Consider the following 21,010-nt stretch of genomic DNA (forward strand, 5'->3'; position numbering starts at 1 on the left):
TTTTGTGTTTCTGTTTTTATAAATTGTTCTTCTTGTACCTTTGAATATTGGGTGTTTGTATTTTTCTTATTTATTTGCCAAGCTCTTTATATATTAAGGATATTAACTAAGGTAATATTAATTACTTCCTCCAGGAAAAGCCATGGAGACTTCAGGATCACTTCAAGACCACAGTCAAGTTCATGGAGAATCAGAAGATCTAGACTGTATGTTTGCTTTCTCTAACCCTCTGGGCAAAGCTACATGGGAAATAGTGTCCAGCAATGACTGGAACAGAAGACCCTGCTCAGCTCATGTGGCTCAATGAATGGCCCAAGTTATGGTTGAAACCTCTAGAGAAGTAGTGATTTTATACACTTGCACATGTGTGTGCTTGGTCCAGTCTGTCCCCCAGCACTCTCTAGCAGTGGGAACCCTGCTCCCCTGAGATTTTGCTCCCCCAAATCTCAGAGGCTCTGGGAGCTTGGACTGGCATTAGGGAGAGTCCCCAGAAGGGGGGAAGGGTCCCACATGCCCCCAGAATGGGAAGGTTTAGGGCTTGATTGGATCCCACTTGCTCTGTAATTTACAGAAAATTTTAAATTGGCAACTGTTCCGCGCAGTGTGGGCTTCCTGGTGACTCAGCGGTAAAGAATCTGATCCCTGGGTCGGGAAGATCCCCTCGAGAAGGAAATGGCAAATCACTCCAGCTTTGTTGCCTGAAAAGTCCCATGGACAGAGGAGCCTGAGAACACAACTGAGCAACTAAACTACCGACACCTACACTGTAGCGGTCTCTTGGAAAGGATGACGGGCTTAGAAGCCCCTCTGTGGGCTCCATATTCAGAGAAACGCCTGTCTTTGGCCTTCCTAGAGCCTCTGGAGCCCTGATCTCCTGCACCTCCCATGGGCCCTAGGGGTTTGGGAAGAGTACCCCACAGTCCAGCCACTCCTGGATCCCCAAGTCCATGTAGACCCCTAGGAAGGCCCAGGTGGTCCCTGGGGTGGGAAGGGCAGGAAATACTCCTCCTTAACTACATGTGCCTCCCAGATGGAGAGACGGATTCCCACAAGCAAGACCGGGAAGCCAGACTCGTTTCTCAAGGACAAGATGAGAGAGACAAGTCTTCCTCCTCTTCATCCTCCTCTTCATCCTCCTCCTCCTCGTCCTCCTCATCCTCTTCCTCAGGTAAAGCAATGACTTAATTAAAGACACATATACTACAATATCATTAAAGACAAGCATTTACATGGAAAAAACAATCTCATGTCCTCTCCCACCTCGGTATTGCAATTCTGGTTTTCCACATTCCCTTCCTGAGACTACCTTTCCGTACACATAACTTGTACAGTTATAACTCCCACATGGACAATTTTGTCCTCAGTTTACAATTTCTTTGCTGTCTTATCCTAAGCATTTTGCCATGTTATTCCATAATATCTTAGCAACTATTGTTTTTTGTTTCCCATATAGCCCCTCATGTCAAGGAACATCTTAGTTTCCTAGGAGCGCTTTGGAGCCAGAGGCAGTGCATATGTGTGTTCCAGCAGCCTGCCTGGGCTCACACCCTTTCTTTACCACCAACAGCTTTGTGTCCTTGGGTAAATTGCTTAGACCTGTGTGCCCTGGGGTCCCCATCCATCAGATGGAGACCATAACAAAAGTCATTATATCATAGGATTTGTTGCTGTTGTTATTGTTTAGTCACTCAGTCGTGTCTGACTCTTTTTGCAACTCCATGGACTATATAGCCCGCTAGGCTCCTCTGTCCATTGGATTCTCCAGGCAAGAATACTGGAGTGGGTCGCCATTCCCTTCTCCAGGGGATCTTCTCGACACAGGAATCAAATCCACATCTCCTGCATTGCAGGCGGATTCTTTACCACTGAGCCACCAGGGAAGCCCAGCAACTCATCAGGAAGGGTCTATTTTTATTCACATTTAACAGGTGAGGAAACTGAAGCCAGTGAGGTTAGCTGTTGAAGAACTTCCAGAGGCAGGGGGGCTCCAGCAGGGGATTCTGTCCCTGTTTCTCCTCCCTACCTGGGCAGGGACATTCTGTCTTCTTCTGATTCTGATCGACCCTCTGGGGATGCTGCTTCCCTGCAAATATTCTCCACTACGTGCAGCCAGAATTCCCTTCCTTCCAGTCTCCAGAGTACACATGGGACTGGTCATATCAATCAATAGTTTGCAAAGCTGAGCCCTAAGAGAAAGCGTCAGGAAAACAGACAGAGTCCTGGAACCTTCGAGACAGACTGACATTCAGGATCCTGGTCCCTGATCCTACCCTGGTGGCCAGCCGCTGTATCTTGGACGCTGAGCATTCTTCAGAGACAGACCATTAGTCTTCGGGGCCCGGAGCCTGAGTGTCTCCCAGCTGCCTCCAAGCCCCTTCCACACAAAGGACCCTAACTCAGAGTCTGGCATCCAGCACCACTGTCCCTACATATCTATTTGTTCTTAATGCAGACTATTATTTTTTAATTAAAACTTTTTTATTGTAAAAGATTACACATGGGCACATTATAGAAAATGTGAAATATTTAAAGAAGTAGAAAGAAGAAAGAAAAACATTCTTTGTTCTGTTAGATAACCACTCAACACATATTAGTGTATCTCCTTACATTTATTCAATATATGTTAAATTGTATATGTGTATATATTTTTTGTCCACGCTGCACAGCTTGTGGGATCTTAAGTTCCTGACTAGGGATCAAACCCAGGCCCTCTGCAGTGAAAGCATGGAGCCCTAACCACTGGACTGCCAGGGAGTTCCCATCAATAAATATTTATTGAATGTGAACCATGTGCCAGGCTCTGTGATCACTACTGGGGGGGGCCAGCAACTAACTGTGATTTTTTTTCTGCCCAAGTTAATTTTTTAAACAATTGAATTAGCACATAAAAAAAACTATCCTCATTTTAGACGGCATACAATTCTGTAATACCTTTTATTTAAAATTATCCATAGGGAACTATATTCAACATCCTGTAATAAATCATAATGGAAAAGAAAAAGCAGTCCTTGAACAAATTTTAAAGATTATATATTTTGAATATATCATGGAGAAAGCTAAAATAATTTTTGTTTGCATATTAACGGAGGTCATCCCTGTTGGATAGAATTTGGAGTAATTTTTGTTTTCTTATTTTCTGTATTCTTTGATATTTTGTAAAATGTGATGAAAAAGCCTTTTGGGGGCATTGATTAATGTTTATGAAATACAGAAAAGAAGAAAATAGAAGCCTCTCAAAATCTTATCTCCTGAGATAAATACTATTGTTGTTATCTTGTTAAAAATATTTGTTTATATTTATTTAGCTGCACCAGGTCTTAGTTATGGTGGCATGTGGGATCTAGTTCCTTGACCAGGGATCAAACCCAGGCTCCCTGAATGGCAGTGCAGAGTCTCAGTCACTGGACCGCCAGGGAGGTCCCCCACTGTTATCTTGATGTGCCTCCTGTTCCTAGTTGAGATCACATATGCACTGATTTGTAAGCACAGTTAACTTGCTTTCCTGGAATTTAAAATTGTATCCACGATAGACCAGGAGTTTCCCAAACACTGTGTGTGCGCGTAGTTCACAGTCATGCCCAACTCTCGCAACCCCGTAGACTGTATGTAACCTGCCGGGCTCCTCTGTCCATGGGATTCTCCAGGCAAGAATACTGGAGTGGGTTGCCATTTCCTTCTCCAGGGGATCTTCCCAACCCAGGAATCGAACCTAGGTCTCCTGCATTGCAGGCAGACTCTTTACCAACTGAGCTACAAGGGAAGCCCCGCGCCAAGCACAGTGAGGGACATTAGGACTGCTGGGGCTCTGTTAATCATCCCAAGGGAAAGGGAGTCCTCTGAACCCGAAGCCAGAAACTCCTAGGCCTGAATCCCTGGAATGTGGACTGATCCAAGAGTTCAGATGATTCGGTCATTCTTCAAGGCTTGATCAAGTTCCTGCACCAGGCTGGGCAACCTTAGGACAGTGGTGCCCAGGCCTTGTCCTTCAAGAACTCAAGGTGGTTGGAGGGATGAATAGCACCATGGACCCTCATGCCCACAGTGTCAAGCACAGACAGCTGACACTATAGAAACCCCAGAGGAGGGACTTCCCTGGTGGTCCCGTGCTTAAGACTCAGTGCTTCCAATGCAGGAATGCAGGGAGCACAGGTTCAATCCCTGGTTGAGGAACTAAGATCCCACCTGCTGGGGAGGGTGGGCAAGACTGTGTGCTGGGACAACTAGAAAAGCCCCTCTGCAGGAGGTGTTACACCAGCTTAACTTCAGGATAAGGGAGCAAGTGGAAGGGCGTTCCAGGTGGGAGACCAAGCACGAGAAAAAGCACCTCGTAACAGTACCTCGTGGGCCTTGTGTCATGAAAGTCGCAATAGAAATAGTAAGTGATTTGTTTAAGGTCACACAGAAAGTTTGTGACAGTTCCTGTTCCCCAGCCCTCAAAGCAGACTTCTTTCCCCCCGACCACACTGCTCACAGAAACTAAATTCCAAGAACCAACACCAGAATGAGGTATTTCCAGCTCAGTCCAGGCTGAGGTTCTCCTACAGCGTGTGTTTGTTCTTGCAGAGAACAGTGATGAGGACCAGCACCCCCGACTAACCAGAGAACGTCGGCACAGCCAGGGGGCTGGACTCCCCCGCAGGGGCGGCTCACCCGGTAGGCGGTAGGCCTCGCCACTTCTCCTTTGTCCACTCAGTGGAACTGAGTGTGTCTGTGTGAAGATGTTCCTTGCAGCATTGTTTATAGTAGGGCAATCATAGAAACAACCTAATGTCCAACAGCACAGCAGAGCTCTGGTCTTCATCCATCTCTAAAGTGAAAAAGAGAAATTTAAATCATAGAGTTGGTTAGATCTCATATCAGTTCAGTTCAGTGGCTCAGTCGCTCTTTGTGACCCCATGGACTGCAGCATGCCAGGCCTCCCTGTCTATCACCAACTCCCGGAGTTTACACAAACTCATGTCCATTGAGTTCGTGATGCCATCCAACCATCTCATCCTCTGTCGTCCCCTTTTCCTCCTGCTTCCAATCTTTCCCAGCCTCAGGGTCTTTTCAAATAAGTCAGTTCTTTGCATTAGGTGGCCAAAGTGTTGGAGTTTCAGCCTCAATATCAGTCCTTCCAATGAACACTCAGGACTGATCTCCTTTAGGATGGATTGGTTGGATCTCCTTGCAGTCCAAGGGACTCTCAAGAGTCTTCTCCAACACCGCAGTTCAAAAGCATCAATTATTTGGCACTCAGCCTTCTTTATGGTCCAGTTCTCACATCTGTACATGACCACTGGAAAAACTGTGGTGTTGACTAGATGGACTTTTGTTGGCAAAGTCATGTCTGTGCTTTTCTAATATGCTGTCTAGGTTGGTCATAGCTTTTCTTCAAAGGTGCAAGCGTCTTTTAATTTCATGGCTACAGTCACCATCTACAGTGATTTTAGAGCCCAGAAAAATAAAGCCTGTCACTGTTTCCATTATTTCCCCATCTATTTGCCATGAAATGATGAGACCAGATGCCATGATCTTAGTGTTTTGAAAGTTGAGTTTTAAGCCAGCTTTTTCACTCTCCTCTTTCACTTTCATTAAGAGGCTCTTCAATTCCTCTTTGCTTTCTGCCATTAGGGTGGTGTCATCTGCATATCTGAAGTTATTGATATTTCTCCCAGCAGTCTTGATTCCAGCTTGTGCTTCATCCAACCCCGCATTTTGCGTGATGTACTCTGCATGTAAGTTAAATAAGCAGGGTGACAATATACAGCCTTGACGTACTCCTTTCCCGATTTGGAACCAGTCTGTTGTTCCATGTGCGGTTCTAGCTGTTGCTTCTTGACCTTCATACAAATTTCTCAGGAGGCAGGTAAGATGGTCTGGCATTCCCATCTCTAAGAATTTTCCACAGTTTGTTGTGATCCACACAGTCAAAGGCCTTGACATAGTCAATAAAGCATAAATAGATGTTTTTCTGGAACGCTCTTGCTTTTTCTATGATCCAACAGATGTTGGCAATTTGATCTCTAGTTCCTCTGCCTTTTCTAAATTCAGCTTGAACATCTGGAAGTTCTTAGTTCATGTACTATTGAAGCCTTGCTTGGAGAATTTTGAGCATTACTTTGCTAGCATGTGAGATGAGTGTAATTGTGTGGTAGTTTGGACATTCTTTGGCATTGCCTTTCTTTGAGAATGGAATGAAAACTGACCTTTTCCTGTCCTGTGGCCACGGCTGGAAACTGTGGCCACGGCTGGAAACTTTCCAAACTTGTTGGCATATTGAGTGCAGCACTTTAACAGCATCAACTTTTAGAACTTGAAATAGCTCAGCTAGAATTCCGTTACCTCCACTAGCTTTGTAGTGATGCTTCGTAAGGCCCACTTGACTTCAGACTCCAGGATGTCTGGCCCTAGGTGAGTGATCACACCATCGTGATTATCTGGGTCATTAAGATCTTTTTTATATAGTTCTTCTGTGTAGTTTTGCCATCTCTTCTTAATATCTTCTGCTTCTGTTAGGTCCCTACCATTTCTGTCCTTTATTGAGCCCATCTTTGCATGAAATGTTCCCTTGGTATCTAATTTTCTTGAAGAGATCTCTAGTCTTTTTCATTCTATTGTTTCCCTTTATTTCTTTGCATTGATCACTGAGGAAGGCTTTCTTATCTCTCCTTGCTATTCTTTGGAACTCTGCATTCAGATGGGTATAGCTTTCCTTTTCTCCTTTGCCTTTAGCTTCTCTTCTTTTCTCAGCTATTTGTAAGGCCTCCTCGGACAACCATTTTGCTTTTTTGCATTTCTTTTTCTTGGGGATGGTCTTGAGCACTGTCTTCTTTACAGTGTCACAAACCTCCATCCATAGTTCTTCAGGCACTCTATCAGCTCTAATCCCTTGAATCCATCTGTCACTTCCACTGTATAACTGTAGGAGATTTGATTTAGGTAATACCTGAATGGCCTAGTGGTTTTCCCTACTTTCTTCTCTTTAAGTCTGAATTTGGCAATAAGGAGTTCATGATCTGAGCCATAGTCAGCTCCGGGTTTTTGCTATTTTTGCTGACTGTATAGAGCTTCTCCATCTTTGGCTACAAAGAATATAATCAATCTGATTTTGGTATTGACCATCTGATGATGTCCATGTGTAGAGTCATCTCTTGTGTTGTGTGTTGTTAGAAGAGGGTATTTGCTATGACCAGTGCGTTCTCTTGACCAAGAGAACGCACTGGTTCTTTGCCCTGCTTTGCCCATTAGCCTTTGCCCTGCTTCATTTTGTACTCCAAGGCCAAACTTGCCTGTTACTCCACGTATCTCTTGACTTCCTACTTTTGCATTCCAGTCCCCTATGATGAAAAGGACATCTTTCTTAGTGTTATTCTAGAAGGTCTTGTAAGTCTTCATAGAACTGTTCAGCTTCTTCAGCATTAGTGGTTGGGGCATAGACTTGGATTACTGTAATATTCAATGGTTTACCTTAGAAATGAACAGAGATCATTCTGTCATTTTTGAGATTGCACTGGAGTAGTGCATTTTGGACTCTTTTGTTGACCATGATGGCTACTCCATTTCTTCTAAGGGATTCCTGCCCACAGTAGTAGATATAATGGTCATCTGAATTAAATTCGCCCATTCCAGTCCATTTTAGGTCACTGATTCCTAAGGTGTCGATGTTCACTCTTGCCATCTCCTGTTTGACCACTTCCAATTTACCTTGATTTATGGACCTAACATTCCAGCTTCCAGTGCAATATTGTTTTTATAGCATCGGACTTTACTTCCATCACCAGTCACATCCATAACTGGGCGTTGTTTTTGCTTTGGCTCCATCTCTTCATTATTTCTGGAGTTATTTCTCCACTCTTCTCCAGTAGCATATTCGGCATCTCCTGACCTGGGGATTTTATCTTTCAGTGTCCTATCTTTTTGCCTTTTCATACTGTTCATGGGGTTCTCAAGGCACGAATACTGAAGTGGTTTGCCATTCCCTTCTCTAGTTGACCACATTTTGTCATATATTTTGTAAAAAAAAAAATGACCCATATGTGATTATAAACAAGACTGGAAAGCAAAATATCAAAATGTTAACAATGGTTATCTCTGGATGGTTATATTATGAATGATTTTTCTTTTCTTTTTTGTGAACTGACTTTTACCATACATGTTTTACGATAAGATTCTTTTATTTTTATAAGAAAAATGTAATTTTGTGTTTTTTTTTAAAAAAAAAAACAACTTTAATAAATGTTAGCCTAAATTGATCGTGGGAAGAAAAGAACTTGGGGGAAAGAGACTGGATTAATGCCTACTACAGATTCTGACACACACAAGGTGTTTAATAAATGTTCCCATGACTCTGCACCTGAGCTCTGGGTCCTATTTCTGGAGATAGAAATGACCAGGAAAGCAGACCTTGGTAACAGATCTGGATTTGAACCTTTAGAATTGCCAGTTCCTGGCCGTGTGACCTTCAGAGAATAACAGCTTTTGTGAGCCTTAGTTTCCTTATCTGTAAATTGGGGAGGGAGAGGTACTAATACCTTCTTCACAGAATCTCCGAGAGGGTCAAATGGAATATCAACTATAAATTGCCTAGTTCAGTGTTGGTATATAGTAAGTGCTCAATAAATGGTGGCTAGTATTACTGACTTTGCACAAGGCCCAGGTCCTCTCTGGCCCCCAGTTCTTTCCTGAGCTGAACATGGTCAGCTCAGGATGTGTGAGGGGTGTCAGACAGAGTAGCAGGAAATCTCTTGTAAGGTTGTCTTTGCTTCTTGAAAACCTCCCACCTCACCCTCTACACAAGGACTGTTACTTTTTAAAGCTTCCAACACCAGAAGAGGGAAGCCACTCTGGGGTGCTGTCACTGGGGGAGCTAACTAACAGGTTTTTGTCTCCACCCAGGTGCTGAGCATGGGGAGCCTGACGTTTTGAAGGATGAGCTTCAACTCTATGAAGGTAATTGTTTGTCCAGTGGCTTTGGGCGAAACAGAATAAAGCAAAGGACACGAAGGCTTAGGGCCTTGTTGGGAGGAAGCAAGGTGATGAGGGTGTTTCATGAGCTGAAAGTCGTGGGCAGATGTATGAGATGGGGCAAGGTGAGTGGTTACAGCGTGAGCAGATGGACGTGGCGACAGGCGTTTTCTACCACAGTCAGACTGTGCCAGAGTATATTCTGATCTATAGTGCGACTTTCAGGGAGACTGTCACCAGTTACCTAACCTTTTTGGATCTCAGCTTTCCAACCAGCAAGATGGAGCTTGATCAGTACCCTCTCTCTTGGAATACTGGGTTGTTTAAGCATGCATGGGAAAATTAAGGACCTGATCTCTACAACACTTACATTATAGAGTAATTGTCTCTAAGCATCGTCACTTTTACAGCAAGCAGATGTAAATATTATGCCACTTTGCTTGGTAGCACTGTGATGAAATGGAGGAATTTGTAGGAATGAACTTGTTTACCAGAAAGCCTCACAAATGCACACTGCCAGATAAGAAAGTCTGTTTTAACTTTGTTTAATCCAGCAGTTCCATAATCTGCTTGGTGTCTTAACTCCTGATAATAACCCAAGGAATACAACAGGAAACACAGACATTCAAGAAATGTAAATGAGATGTCTTAGTGTCTGGAGAAGGCAATGGCACCCCACTCCAGTACTCTTGCCTGGAGAATCCCATGGACCGAGGAGCCTGTGGGCTGCACTCCATGGGGTCACTAAGAGTCAGACACGACGGAGCAACTTCACTTTCACTTTTCACTTTCATGCATTGGAGAAGGAAGTGGCAACCCACTCCAGCGTTCTTGCCTGGAGAATCCCAGGGACGGGGGAGCCTGGTGGGCTGCCGTCTATGGGGTCGCACAGAGTCGGACACGACTGAAGCGACTTAGCAGCAGCAGTGTTCTGCATCAAGCTATTACCAATGGCTGCCACTGGGTGGCGGCATTGTACTTAATTGTCATACTGTCTTTGAGTTTTCTGATTTTCTTTCTTTTTAACAGAAAGGGCATTATCCGATTTAGAAAAAAAAATGTTTCTAATTGCTCAGGTCGTGCAAGAAAGTTTTCACTGGATGTAAAATGAGAAACTGTTATATATATACATACACACACACGCATATATTTTAAATGTTTTTTTTCTCTTCAAAAAGTAAGTCACATTCACTGTTGAACACATAAATATCATCATGTATTTGTGAATTAATTCCTCCAAGTAATGAGTTACCCCCAAGACATTGGAGGTAGTTGGTAATTACACTATGGGAGTCGCATTTCGTGCTGTTCTTGGTTGCTCTGTGTCCCCTCGGTGCCGGCCCCTCTTTGATCATTTGCAGACAGTGGTTCCGGTTTGCACATCAGCCCTGAGGACAGTTCAGCCTCCTGGATGTTTGTTGCCAGGAGTTGAGTGCCCGCTCCAGGTGTTTGTGTCCTGAGGCTGACCTGGAGGAGGGAAGTGTACAGAGTGGGGGCTGCTGCCTGCCCTGAGGGGAAGAAGATGACAGGCTAGGAGAGAAGTCACTGGGGATAGGAGAGGCCCTAAGAACCAGAGGGTGATGAGGTGGAGGGCCGCCCAGGCCAGATGAAGAGAAGGCTGCAGCCCAGCGCAGGAACAGGGCTCCACCCATCCTGGGCAGCCCCGACCAGGAGCTTGACACTGCGGTCGGGGTCCAGGGCCCCCAGAGTACAACCCAGCTTGGCCTGTAAACTCTGGGCCTGATGGGGCTGGGGCGCAGGCCTAAGTGTCCTCACCTGGGTCAGAGCAATGAACAGGCACAAATTGCAAACCGGTGGCCTGTGTGTGCAGATGTGTTTTATCTGGATCCCAGCATGTCTTTATTATTATTCTTAATGGTGCATCCGTACTCAATTGTGTCTGACTCTTTGTGGCCCCATAGACTGTAGCCCGCCATGCTCCTCTCTCTATGGGATTTTCCAGGGAGGAATACTGGAGTGGGTTGCCATGCCCTCCTCCAGAATCTTCCTGACCCAGGGATGGAACCCATGTCTCCTGCATTTCCTGCATTGTCAGGTGGATTCTTTACCACTGAGTCACCTGGCAACCCCCATTATTCTTAATATATTTCATCAATTCAATTGTGCGACTAATAGTTTTTCACATATGGACATCTGTGAAATCGGGGTGCATCTTAAAATCACTGGCAACCCACAGTTATAATTGACGTCATTCTCACAAACCATGACATCTTTGATTGGATGGAATGTGAATTGCCAATTTTTTTATAGTCAAGAAGTTTATTTAAAAACCTGAATTTCTAGCTTCTCGTGGGACATTAGAAGACCTGTAACATGGGGCAGGCGTAACTGTGGCAGCTTTCAGGGACTGCCCTATGGCACCTGTCCCTTTAGATGGAAAAGAAGCCCTCCAGTTTGCTCCAGTGCTCCCTGCAGATCAGTGGAAAGCCTCTGGGTGAGAGAGTTCCACCTTCCCTGAGGTGTAACTTCTTACCACCCAGAGCATACAAGTATATAATCACTGATTTCTGTTCTGTGCAGGTGTGCCCGGGGAGGTGGTGCCTTCAGGAGAATCAGGTAAGTGTCTGTTAGGGGCGGGGGGTCATTGGTGCTGGTATTGATGAGGTCTGGGCATCATCTTTCCCCCAAGACAGCCAACTGCTGTCAGATGCATGACTACAAAAGATGGGACCCCATGTCCACTCTGGGCAGGGGCTCTGACCTGGGCTCAGTAGGCTGGCGGGGCTGGCTGTGGTATGAGGGGGGCCAGGGGAGGTGAGAAAGGGGATCCAGGCAAGAGCAAAGGGATTACTGATAACAGTCTATAGATAGATCCCCTGGGCACTGGAGAATCTGACAGGGGCATTTTCAGAGGTCACCTGTGGCATCTGTTAAGGGCCCAAGCTGGCCTGGGCACTAATGTTGAGTTTCTAATTTCCAGGACTCCGAAGGAGAGGCTCTACCCCCATGAGTGGTAAATATGCAGGTAGTCGGGGGTGGCCTGGATTCCAAGGCCTGGGACGGACTACAAACAGCCTGGGAGGTGGGAGTGGGAGTCGGTTCCAGCAGCGATGCCGTCATTACCCAGGTTGTCATATGACCCAGAAAAGGGGCCTCCAGGCTCAGGGGACGTGGAGCAGAACAGACTCAGGCCTGTGGAGCAGGTGGGCGTCAGCAGGGATCCAAGGACAGTTGCCCCACCTTCCAGCTTTGCCCTGACCACCCTGAAGTGAGCGCCCTCTGACCCAGGAGCTAGAACCCGGGAGAGCCCTTCTCAGTGAGGCCTCCTCAGAGAGGATCCCCCGAGTTGTTCCATTAAACACTCATCTCTCTCTTGTTCCCAAGGAGAAGTGGAGGCCTCTCAGCTAAGAAGACTGAATATAAAGAAGGACGGTAAGGAAATTAAGGTTCTAGGGCTGCTGCCACTGTCTAATTTCAATTTCTCTGGGGAGGAAGTCAGCTGGTGGCCTGGAACAAAAGTAATCACAGCCCACCTCTGCCACTGGCCTTGCAGTTCACAAACTCCTCAGCTTGGAATCAGCTTGAGAGAGTGTTCCAGTGATGCCCATTTTGCAGATATGGAGACTGAGACTCAGGGTCAGGAAGTGGTCTCACAGCTAGTGAGAGGCGCAGCTTGGGCTTGAACCCTGGTGGTGTGCTCTTTCTGTTGTACACGGAGTCACTAGGATGAGAACTGCCCTCCAGGCCTTACGGCCATGATGGGGAGCAAGGACTGGGTGGGCTGGACTCTAGGGAAGGAATTATGAGAACAGGCGAGACCTTCTCAGCTATAGGCCTGCAATCGTGGGGGTCTCAAGGGGAAGGATGACGGTAGGAAGGGAGACCATGGTTTTATTTTATTTTCAGCCACGCTGGCAGCACAAGGGCTCTTATTTCCCCAAACAGGGATCAAACCCAAGCTCCCTGCAGAGGAAGCTCGGAGTCTTAACCACTGGGCTTCCAGGGAAGACCCTGGAACAGCGAATAAAGCTCCCGTTGAGCAGAGATAAGAATACTTTTAGTTAATTAAAAAGAGAGAGAAAGAGGTAAACAGTAACCCCACCTCTGCCTTGACAGATGAGTTTTTCCATTTCATCCTCCTCTGCTTTGCCATTGGGGCCTTGCTGGTGTGTTATCATTATTACACAGGTGAGTGGGTGGTGCGGTGTGGGAATACGGGGAGGGGGTCTGGATCTGCAGGCTGATCATTCTCTCCCTTGCTGCCCCTGCAGACTGGTTCATGTCCCTTGGGGTCGGCCTGCTCACCTTTGCCTCCCTGGAGACTGTTGGCATCTACTTCGGCCTGGGTAAGGCCCCACCGCAGGCAGAGTCTGGTGTGGGGGCAGTGGCTGGGCCGGCCACGGAGGCTCGCCAAGGGCCGGAAAGCCACGACTTAAATATTTTGTAAAGATTTCTTTATGCTCATGTTTGCTTCCTGACTGCTCTCAAGGTCAATGAGAGGTCATTGGCACAACCCCATGGAAAAAAATGGGCAGCTCCATGAAAATACAACAGAAACAGTTTAAAGTGGCAAACAAACAGAATTAGCCAGATCCTGAAAACAAGGCAGTTAATGGAGTGGGTGCCGAATTTGCCCAGTTTCCTGGCATTGTTACTGCTGTTCGTGGTTGTTTTCAATAATAATAACTCAGGCCTATTATCTAAGCTTAACCTGCTGCCTGAAATTCCATCAGAGCTCTGTTTGTATGGGTGAGGCCTTTGTCCAAAGTGGGCAGGGGGAGGTCTGCCCCTGGGGTCCCTCGAAGCGGGCACAGGGCTGCATCACCTTCCTCTCTGTTTCTGGCAGTGTACCGAATACACAGCGTCCTGCACGGCTTCATCCCCTTCTTTCAGAAGTTTCGGCTGATAGGTAACGTTCACATTCTCCCTCTGTTCACTTTGTCTCTCCCCACCGGGGTCTTCTGCTGCAAATGAGCCTTAGCATATAGGAAAGAGACAGAGCCCGGAGGTGAGGGCCTGGGTTCAAGGCCTGTTGTTGTGGTTCAGTCACTCAGTCGTGTCCGACTCTTCACGACCCCGTGGACTGCAGCGCGCCAGGCTTCCCTGTCCCTCACCATCTCCCGGAGTTTGCCCAAGTTCATGTCCATGTTCAAGTCCTCCCTCCTCCAATTTCCTATTTCTGAGGAGCCTCTTTTAGCCTCAGTTTCCTCAGCTGGAAAAATGGGTGTCATAATACCTACAGCACAAAGGTGTTATGAAAATCAAATGAGGAATGGATGCAAAAGTCCTCAGGTGTGAACCGCTGTGGAAGGGTACAGGGGACCTGGGTATTCCTCATTTGCTCAGACAACTTTGAGCCTCTCTAAACAGTATATTCTCTGTGATTTTTATTTGCTTAATAGCAACTTGTGTTGGGAGTGGGTTTTAGTTCTCCTACACTTGACCAGTGAGGAAACTGAGGCTCAGAGAGGTAGAGTGACTAGGCCGGAATCACACAGCTAGAGTGGCCGGGCAGGATTAGAGGAGATCCGCTTTCTTGACCAGCAGCTCTGTGCCTACCATTACATCACAAAACTGACGGGCCAGGGGCTGTGTGTCTCTAGGTCAGAGACTTCCATCTCCTTTAACCCATCGGATGCTAAAGGAGAAACTAGCTGTAATGGTTGTGGGTCATGACTGCCTTATGTCAGCTGTTAGGGGCATTTGCGCCTCTGGGGTAACGGTGGGGAGGAGGCCTGGCTGCCTTCAGAATCCCGTGCCATCCTGTGGGCTTTGCCTTCCAGGCGTCAGGAAGACTGACTGAGGCCAATGCCCGGTGGGCGGCCAGGCCAGGCCCCGGTGTGACCACCACCTCATCCTCTCCACCCATGAGGACAGAGCGGCGTCCTGGGAGACACGCGGGCGGGCCACGCTAGAGCAATAAAGAAAGTGCTTTGCCTTCCATGTGGAGTGAACGTTGGCACCAGCCGGGCTGAGCTGTCCCTCGGGCAGTGTCTGCATGAAACCCAGATGCCAGGATGATGGCAGGAGCGGGGAGGGTGCGGGCCTGTGCCCTTCACAGGGGCCTGGATCAGCAGGGGGGTCCTGGGACATCAGTCCTGTCTGGAGACAGTAGGAGCCCCTGGGCCCTGCAAGCTGTCATCTGTCTGGGCTTGTGATTTCTCTCAAGTGCCCAGGCCATCCTGGCCTGCTGCTCTGAGGCCGGGGAGCACCATGCTGGGCCCCGGGGGTGAGCCTGACACAGGTGAGATGTTGGGGACTAAAGCCACAGCATCCGGCGTCTTCCCTCAGCTCCTCCAGGGCCAGCCCTGCTACCCCTGACTCCACCAAGATTCAAATAAACCCTCTCTTCCCTAGACTACAAAGAGTCAGCTAAGCGTTCCTTTAGGTTTCTCGAGTGTAAGAATACATTCGGGGTCTTCTCTGACCCCATTGAGTCAGAGGGTAACCTTTTCCCACTGGACAAACTATAAAAGGGAATAAATGCGAAAAACCTGTCATTTTAGGTCCAAGATTTCAATTGTACAGGTTTGGAATAGGAGGCAGGGTTTTGCAAATATTCTTGTGAAAAAAGATCTAGAGCTGTGAGGTATTCTTAGCTCAGTAAATACCAAAGAAGTGAGATAAGAGCACAAAAAATCCATGGTAAGCTCGGGTTTCACTAATCAAGGTATAGCGTCTAGATTGAAGGAGGTGAGTATGTTCTCTTGTGCACAGTCAGGCCACACCGATAGAATGTTTTAGATTCACATGTCAGGAATGACAGTGACAAAGTAGAGAAAACACAGAAGAGGAAACCAGTGTGGATATAAAAAATAATTGGAGAACCGAGGACTCTTCAACTTGCAGCAGAGAAAAGTGGGGGCCTTCTCTGAGCTCATAGACTCTGAAGGACACTTTCTCAAGTGCTTCCGCAGGTCCCGGCCCACTGCGTTGGTTGAATTTTCACAGCAGCCTCAATATATGTGCATCCCCCTCATTCTGCAGATGGACAAACGGAGACTCAAGGACACGGAATAACTTGTCAGGTTCCCACAGCAAGTCTGGGGCAGAGTGTGAGTGTGCCCAGGCCTGTGTTCTCCTAGGCCAGTCCCCACAGCAGGCAGAGCATCCCTGAGCCAGCCGCAGTCTCCCCCAGTATTTCTCAGCTTTGGGATGTCTCAGAGTTACAGAATATTTTTATCAAGTGAGAAAAGGAGAGCTACCAACTCCTTACTTTGCCCACTAAATAAAAATAACAAAAAACAGGGCTTCCCTGGCAGTTCAGTGGGAAAAATCTGCCTGCCAGTCAGTGCAGGAGATACAGTTCGATCCCTGATCCCGAAAGATCCTGTTTGCCTCGGAGCAGCTCAGCCCGTGTGCCACAGCCGTTGAGCCTGCACCCTAGAGGCTGTGCCCCGCAACAAGAGAAGCCCCCTCAGTGAGAAGCCCACGCACCGCAACTAGAGAGTACCCCTGCTCACAGCGACTAGAGAAAAGCCCGAGCAGCAACGAAGACCCAGCACAGTCAATAAATAGATTAAATTATTTTTTAAAAAATAAAAAAAAATCAACTGTCAGCATTGTTTTATAACAGAAAGCATAGTAGCCCCAAATCAAAACAGGAGGGACATTATCATCAGAAACAAAATGGGCCTTAAAATGAAAAAAAATGAAACTTTATGAACATCTTACTGGGTGTCCTTTGCCCTCCAATCACTGTGGTCTGATGAAAACTTAATCTTTTGGAAACTGTGAGACTAGAGAATTCCTCAGGACTTGTACGTTTTCTCGTTCCTGGGATTTTCCAACTCAACTCCTACACCTCAAGGGATGAAAAGCCTTGCTGCCTCCCAGAGCACCTTGTACTGCAAGAATTTTCCTGCTCTGTTCTAAGAGGCCTCTGTCAGTGAAGCTTAAGGCCTTATTTCAGGAGGATAAAGTGAGCCACGAGTAGGGAATGTTCCTGATAGTCACGGCTGTGTTCTCTCAACACTCAGCTCTCAGCTCAGCCCTGACAGCGTCACCTGGGGCCCAGCCCTCCAGCCATGTTCCTTCTTTCCAAGTTTGTTCCGGCTGTACTGGGTCGCTTGCATTTCCATACAAGCTTTAGGATCAACTTGTCAGTTTCTGCTGAGAAGCCGGTGGGAACTCTGCTGGGATCGCTTTGTACCTGCAGATCAGTTTGAAGAGGAGTATCTTCTTTTTTGTGGTGGTGGGGGGGTGGGCTTCTCAAGTGGCGCTAATGGTAAAGAACCTACCTGGCAATGCAGGAGACCTGTATTCTTGCCTAGAGAGTCTCATGGACAGGGCAACCTGGAGAGTTATAGTGCATGGTGTCAGAGTCAGACACGACTGAAGTGTCTTAGCACCTTGCTTCTTTTTAGTGATGTATTACTTAAAAAAAAAAAATTGTTAGAAAAAAAAAATCTCCCCGAATCCCAGAACTAAAATGAACCACAGATGGTATTTTGGTGTGTTTCCTGTGAGTCTTTTTAGTGCATGAGTTCATTTGTTTTGATTTCAGGCCTTTTTTTCTCTCATACATAATAAGCATTTTTCCGTTACTACATACTCTCCATAAGCATCATTTCCAGCCACTGGGCATTTCATACTTTATAGAATAACTTCTCTATATTTAGATGATAGTATCAGCAGCTGGCATTTGCTCAGTACTTGTTACGTTTTATTTCATCCTTACCATCCTGACGTCGTTTCATCCTCATCATAATTCTGAGAGATAGCACCTGTCCACCATCCCCATTGTACAGATGGGAAAACTAAGGCACGGAAAGTTGCCTTCTGAGGTTTAGATTTCAATGCCTTGTGTATAACTCACTGTCCTCAAAAGGGAGCCTGGAGTGCGCCGACAGGATATTTATCAAATAGACAAACAGAACACAAGGTTTCACAACAGAAACGTGAATCTGCTGACCGGGGGCAGGGTGGTTTAGCCTTCCTCGTCCGGACCTCAGTTTCCTCATCTGTGCGATGGGGATCACAGTAGCAGCCACGTCACAGCGTGCTCGAGGGTTACGGGAGATCACCATGCTTCTGACACAGAGTAGAGGCACTTGATTCGGGCAGGAGGGCACATCAGAGCCCCCAGGGGCAGGCAGAGTCAGCCCGGTGGAGAAAAACGGGGCGCGTAGGGATGTCCCTGGTAGTCGAATGGCGTAGGCTCCACGCTCCCAGGGCAGGGGCCCCACAAGCCGCAACTAAAAGATCCTACATGACGCAACTAAGACTCCGCACAGCCAAATAAATACTTAGTAAAAATGAAAGGAAAACGGGGAACCTGGGAGAGAGGGGCCAAGGGAGCTGACCGAAGAGGGCAGTGACTCTCCAGTTTTGCCAGGAACACCAGCTGAGTGGGACCAGCCAGAGCCGGCCAGGAAAACAGAACCACAGCCGGTGTTTAACAGAGAGCTCTGTTCTAGGGGATTGTAAAACAGATGCAGGAGACTGGAAAGGCACGGAGGTCTCACAGAGCCTAACTGAGGAGGCAGCCCTAAGCACCCAGGCAGGACTCGGGGAACACGGGGAAGAGGCTGGGACCACGAAGCTCGAGGGAGAGTCCTGTGGAGCCAGGACCTAGAGCTGCCCGCAGTGGGGGGTTGCCCAAAGAGACTGATTCTGGGAGTGATGTTAGACCTCTCATGTCTCAACAGAAGCAGGAAACCCAGGTTTTGTTTAACGCTGGCAACTAATTTTTTTAAATTTCAAATTCTGCTGTGGAAAATAGTATAGTGGTTCCCCCAAAAATTAAAAATAGAATCAACTTATGATCAAGCAAGTCTACTTCTGGATATATATGCATGAAAGAATCAAAAGTAGGGATCGAAAGACATTTTTGCACACCCGTGTTCATACCAGCATGAGTCACAGTAACCAAAGGGTAGAAGCAACCCAAGTGTCCCATCAGCAAATGAATGGTTAAACGAAATACGGTCTGTGCACAACAGTGGTGTATTATTCAACCTTAAAAAAAGAATCAACTTCCGGGACTTCCCTGGTGAGTCCAGTGGTAAGGAGTCCACCTGGCAATGCAGGGGACGCAGGTTTGATCCCTGGTCAGAGAACGAAGATCCCACGTGCAGCTAAGCCTGCACGCCACAGCTACTGAGCCTGCGAGCTCCGCAGCTAAGAGCCCAGCCAAATAAATAAATAAAATAATAAAGAAGAAAGGAATAAATTTCTGACACATGCGAGAGCATGGATGACCCTCAAGGATATTGTGCTCAGTGAGATAAGCCAGACACAAAAGGACAAATCTGAATGATTCCACTTATACAAAGTCTCAAGAGTAGTCAAGGGTAGGGGTGGGGAGAGAGCTTAAGGGGTTAGGGTTTAATAGGATAGAGTTTTAGTTTGGAAAGATAAGAAAGTTCTGGAGCTGGGTGGAGGTGAGGGTTGCAGAACAATATGAATGTACTTTATGCCACTGAATGGTACACTTAAGCATAGTCAAGATGGTGCATTTTATATTGTGTGTATTTTACCACAATTAAACAAATTTTTTCCAGTTATTTATGGTTAAACAAATCTGGATCCTGGGACTTCCCTGGTGGGAAGACTCCTCCTTCCAGTGCAGGGGGCCCGGGTCCGATCTCTGGTCAGGGAACTAAGATTCCACGTGCAGCAACTAGAGAGCCCGCATGCACCAGTGAAGAGCCTGCGCAGTCAGACAAACAGACAAACAACAGTGGGTCCCATCTGCAGGCCGTGGACAGCGGGGAGCTCTCCACAGCACGAGCTGGGAGACGGGAGCTGGACGAGGTGCACACAGAATGGAGAGAGCCAGAGCAAGGAGAAGGCAGCAACCATTTGTCTTCATCTTTCCAAAGTTTGGCAGCCTGACTGCTTTGTGAGGACGTGGGTTTGATCTCCTGCTGGTAACCTTGGCCTTTCTGGGCCCAGTAGTCAAAGGAGGGTCTCAGCTGGGTCAAGTTGTAGGAGCCCCTTGTGCTCTGGGAGAGAAAGCCCCCCACCTCCAGATCTCAGCAGAGGGTCTCTCTGCCCTGGTGCACTGCCTCCCTGGGGCACGGCCCCGGGAACCCCTCACCGCTTCTCTGCCCAGCTGGGGCTCAAGGCCAGCGCCAGTGGGGTCTGGTTACATCTCAGGCCTCAGGCAGATTCCAGGAGTCCCAGTCCAACAAGTGGTCTAAAAATAGAGTCCTGAATCCTGAGTCCAGGAAGGCAGGGTTAAACGTAGGGTTTAACGTAGGGCAAGTAGGGCTTGGGGGTGGGGTGGGGCAAGAGGAGCTTCTATCTCTGGTTCCTTGGACACCATGCGCTGGGTTTCTGCCGTGACCACAGTGGAAGGAGGACATGGGTATGAGAGCATTTTGAGGTCATCCAAGCCAGTTTGCCTTAGGAGGAAAGGTGAGAAGTCCAGCTGTGTTGGGCTTGATGTCTCCTTCTCCTGACACAGCCCCAGGGAGTCCTCCTGCATCTACTCCAGAGGAGCCAGGCAGTTCCAGAGGTGGAGGCAGGGATTCTGCTGACAGCCTGGGAACCTGGGGGAAGCGCTTCATGCGGGGACTGGGCTGTGCGGGAAAGGTGTAGGGAAGGGCTTTGCAGGCAGAGCGCCCAGGGTGGGCAAAGGTGGGGAGGAGTGAAAGGATGGCTTGTCGGGGGGCAACAGGGGTCAGCCCAGCCCGGCTGAGTAGGCATGAGGATTAGTGGGCAAGACAGCACACAAGGGCAGGTGGCCTCCTTTCTCCCAAAGGACCTGGGACTTTAGCCTGAGGACACTGGGGAGCCTTGGAAGGTGTTTGAGCAGAGGAGAAGCATGGAGATTGCCTTTTAGAAAGATCACTCTGGTGGCCCCTTGGGAGCCATGAGAATGAGCGTGACCTCCAACTACAGGGAATCTAGTTGACCCAGGGCTGCTGTGGTCTGGGATTGCACTGAGGCTTCCCATGGGATGCTCCCAGCCATTGACTCCGAGGCATACTAAACAGGCCCTTTCCTGGGAGATACGGGACTCCTCTGACAGCCGACTGGCTTGAGGACTCCCCAACACCCGCCGAACCTTCCTTAGACTAGCCAGCAGACAAAACCCTTCCACGTGACCCTCTTTCCTTATCATCTTCCCCTGGAGCTTGATTTGCATCATCCC

General features: G+C 47.7%; 1 protein-coding gene across 10 annotated transcripts in view; it reads left to right on the plus strand.

Moving 5' to 3' along the window:
• TMEM40 (transmembrane protein 40) overlaps positions 1–14,850 on the plus strand; it is a 43,063-nt gene extending 28,213 nt beyond the window's left edge. For 6 of the 10 annotated variants that reach the window (XM_070359835.1, XM_070359834.1, XM_070359836.1 and 3 more), the window contains 11 exons: positions 135–206; positions 1,031–1,168; positions 4,564–4,653; positions 8,878–8,931; positions 11,488–11,523; positions 11,888–11,932; positions 12,292–12,339; positions 13,024–13,095; positions 13,179–13,253; positions 13,754–13,816; positions 14,691–14,850. In XM_070359835.1, the coding sequence (XP_070215936.1) occupies positions 143–206; positions 1,031–1,168; positions 4,564–4,653; positions 8,878–8,931; positions 11,488–11,523; positions 11,888–11,932; positions 12,292–12,339; positions 13,024–13,095; positions 13,179–13,253; positions 13,754–13,816; positions 14,691–14,710 (705 nt within the window). In that variant the 5' untranslated portion in view covers positions 135–142 and the 3' untranslated portion in view covers positions 14,711–14,850. The remainder of the gene's footprint in view (positions 1–134; positions 207–1,030; positions 1,169–4,563; positions 4,654–8,877; positions 8,932–11,487; positions 11,524–11,887; positions 11,933–12,291; positions 12,340–13,023; positions 13,096–13,178; positions 13,254–13,753; positions 13,817–14,690) is intronic. The other 4 variants (XM_070359831.1, XM_005902851.3, XM_070359832.1 and 1 more) reach the window with 4 other exon arrangements.
• Positions 14,851–21,010: the final 6,160 nt, after the last annotated feature.

Source organism: Bos mutus, chromosome 22 (assembly GCF_027580195.1).
Source record: "Bos mutus isolate GX-2022 chromosome 22, NWIPB_WYAK_1.1, whole genome shotgun sequence".
In the NCBI taxonomy this organism is placed as follows: domain Eukaryota; kingdom Metazoa; phylum Chordata; class Mammalia; order Artiodactyla; family Bovidae; genus Bos; species Bos mutus.